The sequence below is a fragment of the Setaria viridis genome, chromosome 6 (assembly GCF_005286985.2).
Source record: "Setaria viridis chromosome 6, Setaria_viridis_v4.0, whole genome shotgun sequence".
Taxonomy (NCBI): domain Eukaryota; kingdom Viridiplantae; phylum Streptophyta; class Magnoliopsida; order Poales; family Poaceae; genus Setaria; species Setaria viridis.
The window spans coordinates 26,721,879-26,725,894 of record NC_048268.2 but is presented as its reverse complement, the minus strand read 5'-3'; the positions used below and the strand labels follow the sequence as shown (position 1 = coordinate 26,725,894).

Below are 4,016 nucleotides of genomic sequence, written 5' to 3'. Positions count from 1 at the left end.
CGCTCCTATGGTGACGGAGCAGCGGCTCTATGTGGCATCACGACCGTGTTGAGCTGGGCGCCTCACAAGTGGTGGATTCGATTTTTTTTTTCAAAATCGATTTTTGACTTGAAAACGAGATAAAATGGACTCGAAGACATTATCGTAGAACTGATTCTCTGTAATACATACTTCAGCAAATCTCCCTCTAGAAATAAGCCGAGCTCAGCTAAACAGGACGCGTGCTCATCCTTATTGGCTTTGCAGTTTTATTATGTACAAAGTACAAATAAGCATGGACACGAATCATCAGAAAACTAATAGACCGCCGCATCGCTCACACGACACGGAAAGATTTTGGGCAACGTCGTAAGCTCAAATGACTCAAAACATAGCAAGACGCCAGCAAACAATAGTTCCTCAAATACGATAATTCCAGACTGCGAAAACTTGCTCATCAGAATATAAAAGAAAGCTATGGACTCGGCAGTATGCGTCAAACCAGCAATGGTCTCTTATAGTAACATGAGCCCTGTTTTGTGAAAAACACAATTTTTGACACTCCAACGATCAGCTCATATTACAGCTTTACAGGTTTATGGCATGCCAAGATAGTTAAGCAACACGCTCGCAAGCAAGCATCCCTTGTCTGCCTGTCTGGATAAAACATCCCTCATTACATGAGTGGGAACATATCAAGCTAACACAGCAGCAGTAGCAGCAGCCGACACCATTGCCTGCCTTCTTAGTAACGGTACTTGGTGGAGTAGTCCTTGGGAGCGATCACCAGACCACGGCCCTTCCGGGCACCCCTGTAGACGGTCTCCACGATGTCGACGAACTCCTGCTTGTCCTTCAGGGCCCAGTTGATCTTGTTGTTGTTTCCCGTCCCGAGATCGATCATGATGTGCTTGTTACGGAAGAAGAACATAACCGTCGACGGGTCGTACAGCTCGTACATGGTGTTGAAGTCCGGGACCTCGGTGATGTCGACGAGGTAGATGACAGCAAAGTTCTTTATGGTCTCGGCTACTGCGGCCAGCACTTCATCCATCTAGAACGTGAACAAGAGTAAGTAAGAATGAAGTCAAACCATATAAGCTTGCTATACAAGTGTAGAACTAAATCACAAAGCAGTGCTAAATTAGTATGGAACCAAATCATAAGACCATGTCAGAGTTAACAAGCAACATGGAGTTTTTCACAAAGCATTAAAGAAGGGCTCATAGCTACTTCAATTTAATTTCATTGAGCGACTCATCTCAAAAGCAAGCATTTAAGTTGCCAGTTAGCTCTCAACATGAAAGGACAGATGTACTGTGTTACTTGACAAGAAAACATCCAATCCACTTCTGTTCCAAACTTAAACTAACAAAATATTATATAACATACATAAGGATCAAGTGAACATAACAGTAACATGTAATGCTAGTATGCTACAACAAGATCCAGGTCAGAACATAATTGGAACATGTGGTGCTACCAAGGCCACTAAAACAGTTTGTTCTTATAATTTAATCGGCCAAGTAGCAAACTGGCATTGGTGCACTGAGAGCCCGAAACCATGTTTACTTCTGTCTCCTGACTAACGGCATGAGGAACAAGAATTACAGACTCTAAATCAGCAAACTGCAGCAGTTCAGAATTCTCTTATGCTTAGCAGAATTGTAGAAGCTGGACTTACCCCTAAACCCCATCTAACTTGCCTGCATCTTCTCAACAGCATATGTTACAGCTCCAAGCCGAAAGGACAGGCTTTCGCAAGCAGGAAAGCAACCAGAGGAAGAAACAAATGCAAAGAACTCTCCAGAGATTCATAACTTACTAGAAAGGAACTGCCCTATAGGCAATTACTTTAATTTCACATGGTAACTCATAAAACGCTTCAAAATCATGGAAGGTTAAATAGACTGCAAAAAGTCCCAATAACACCTTTGTTTTGTCTGGAGTAAAAAAGAGAAACTTACTGGAAACTATTCCTGCCCCAACTTTGAACTGACAATCTATCTGCGAAAAACAGGCACACCGAAGACAGTATGACCTTAGAGTTTATAGAGACAAAGGAAGCAGAGAGCAAGTGATGGTAAGTCTATATGGCATAACAGTGGTCCTCTAACATGTTTTAATCGGCTGGGGAGACTCTGCGATATCTAGACCACTTATTACCCATCAGTATCACAACCTAAACAATCCCTACTAGTGCTCACTAATCAAGATGAGGATGCACGGATTACAGAAACTACAGCGGCAAGATTGTGACAGTTCAAGTATGCATCAGTGATCTTCCCTTGGCTTGATTCTCCTAAACTCAAGCAACCTACTGCAGCGCCCACAACACAAATCCTTACCCCCAATTTCCTAAATTCAGCAAAGCCCCTGGCCTCCAGGAATTTAATTTTACCGATTCATAACATACTAGTAGAAGGCACTACAGCCCTACTGGCATTTTAAAAACTGGACAAGAGGCTTCAAAGTTACAAAAGGTTAAGTACACTGCAAGTTCATTTAACTCATGTGGAACAGAAGCTTAGTTTCGTCCAGGAAAAAAAAGAACAAGAAGAGAAACTTACTGAAAACTAGTCCTGTTGCTACTTTGAACAAACAATCTATCCCCTGACAAGAGAAGAATCTAAAGACAGCATCACCTTAGACTCTACAGGCACAAACCAAGCAGGAGCTAGTGATGCAGCTGGTAAACGGCGAGTTTATAGAGCAAAACAGTGAGATGTCTAGACCACTTGTTACCCATCTGTATCATCACCTAAACAATCCTTACTCGTGCTCACTGCTGACTAATTAACACGAGGATGCACAGATTGCAGAAACTATAGCAGCAAAAATTGTGACAGTTTGTGTATGCATCAGTGATCAGAACAATTGGCTCGATTCTCCTAAATCCAAGCAACCTACGGCAGCACACAAATCCTTACCCCAATTTGCTAAATTCAGCAAATTCCCAGGCCTCCAGGAATTCAATATTCCCACACTCCCCCATGGCCCCATCGACGGGGACCCCAAAGTACAGCACAGGAGGCATCCATAGGCATGAACAGATAGAAATCATACGCAAGCGAATCGAACAGGCGCAGATCGAGGAAGAGCGGAAGCTAGGGTTAGGATGTGCTCGGTACCTGCATGCAGGTCTCGTCCCAGTCGTGGCCGAAGCGGATGATGACGAGGCGCTCCTCCTCGGCGAGGATGGCCTGGTCCACCGCCCACCCAGAGTGCAGATGCGGCAGCAGGTACGACATCTTCTTCCGCCGCCGGCCGCTCCTCCTTCTCTCGACTTCTCTCCTGCGGGCGCCGAACTGCTTACCCGCGAGAAGATTCGGATCGTGAGGAGAGAGCGCCTGAACTCACCTGCGGATCTGGAGGTATACGGCGGAGGCGGAGGCGGAGGCGGAGGACGCGTCTGTGGACGGCGGCTGGAGGCAGGTCAGGTGCTCCGCTCCCCGGAGACGAGACGCGTTTGCTGCCGCGTCGTGTGGAGGTGGATCAAGGCGGGTCTCGGCCGGCAGAGCGTGTGGTGTGTCCGCCTCGGCCTTGACCGGCTGTTTCCAGGTCCAATACCAGAAATTGGGCCTGACAAGCGCAGGGCCCAATGGGATTTCCTCCTCGTCATGGGCTTCAGGACTGTCACGAGGACTTCTAGGCCCACCGGCAAAGCCGCAAGGCAACTGAATCCGTTTTTGCTCTTTGCAAGCACCCCTTTCTTTATCCTTATCCTTTGGGTCATATCAAAACACCATCTGCCTCGTGCATGAAAAGCTAACATATTCTTTACCTCCAAAATAAGGTAATGTCTTGAGATGAGAATCGAAGAAAGCTAACGTAAGGCCGGCATTCATGTTTACCTACGAGCCAAGATAAAAAAGGGTGGTTCATACGATTTCCCAAAGAAAAGGCATGCGCTGCAAGCAAAAAGTCAAACATGCCTATCTCCTCTCTTTTTCGACGTGATTTGCCGCAAGCTTAACCAGAAAGAGACCGTTTTGACAATTGCCGCCGTATCCAGAGTCCAAACCTCTAATGGGCCT

At 46.0% G+C, this 4,016-nt stretch overlaps 1 protein-coding gene across 4 annotated transcripts; it reads right to left on the bottom strand.

Annotated features, from left to right (window-relative positions):
* Positions 1-471: 471 nt before the first annotated feature.
* Positions 472-3,500, bottom strand: LOC117861035 (thioredoxin-like protein YLS8). Of its 4 annotated transcripts, none has more exons than XM_034744497.2 (3): positions 3,340-3,500; positions 3,111-3,273; positions 472-1,033 (listed from the first exon to the last, which is right to left on the bottom strand). In XM_034744497.2, the coding sequence occupies exons 2-3, from the start codon at positions 3,228-3,230 to the stop codon at positions 725-727; spliced, it is 429 nt and encodes a 142-aa protein (XP_034600388.1). In that variant the 5' UTR covers positions 3,231-3,273; positions 3,340-3,500; the 3' UTR covers positions 472-724. The 4 variants fall into 4 exon arrangements, with proteins under 4 accessions (XP_034600388.1, XP_072150532.1, XP_072150531.1 ...); XM_072294431.1 differs by adding an exon at positions 1,947-1,986 and having other exon boundaries at positions 3,111-3,483; XM_072294430.1 differs by having other exon boundaries at positions 3,111-3,287; positions 3,340-3,460.
* Positions 3,501-4,016: the final 516 nt, after the last annotated feature.

Excerpts from the sequence above, each read along its gene's own strand:
- LOC117861035 (XM_034744497.2), bottom strand. The coding sequence starts at position 3,230 with ATGTCGTACCTGCTGCCGCATCTGCACTCTGGGTGGGCGGTGGACCAG. Across the intron at positions 1,034-3,110 it reads GGGACGAGACCTGCATGCAG|ATGGATGAAGTGCTGGCCGC; the intron begins GTACCGAGCACA and ends TTCACGTTCTAG.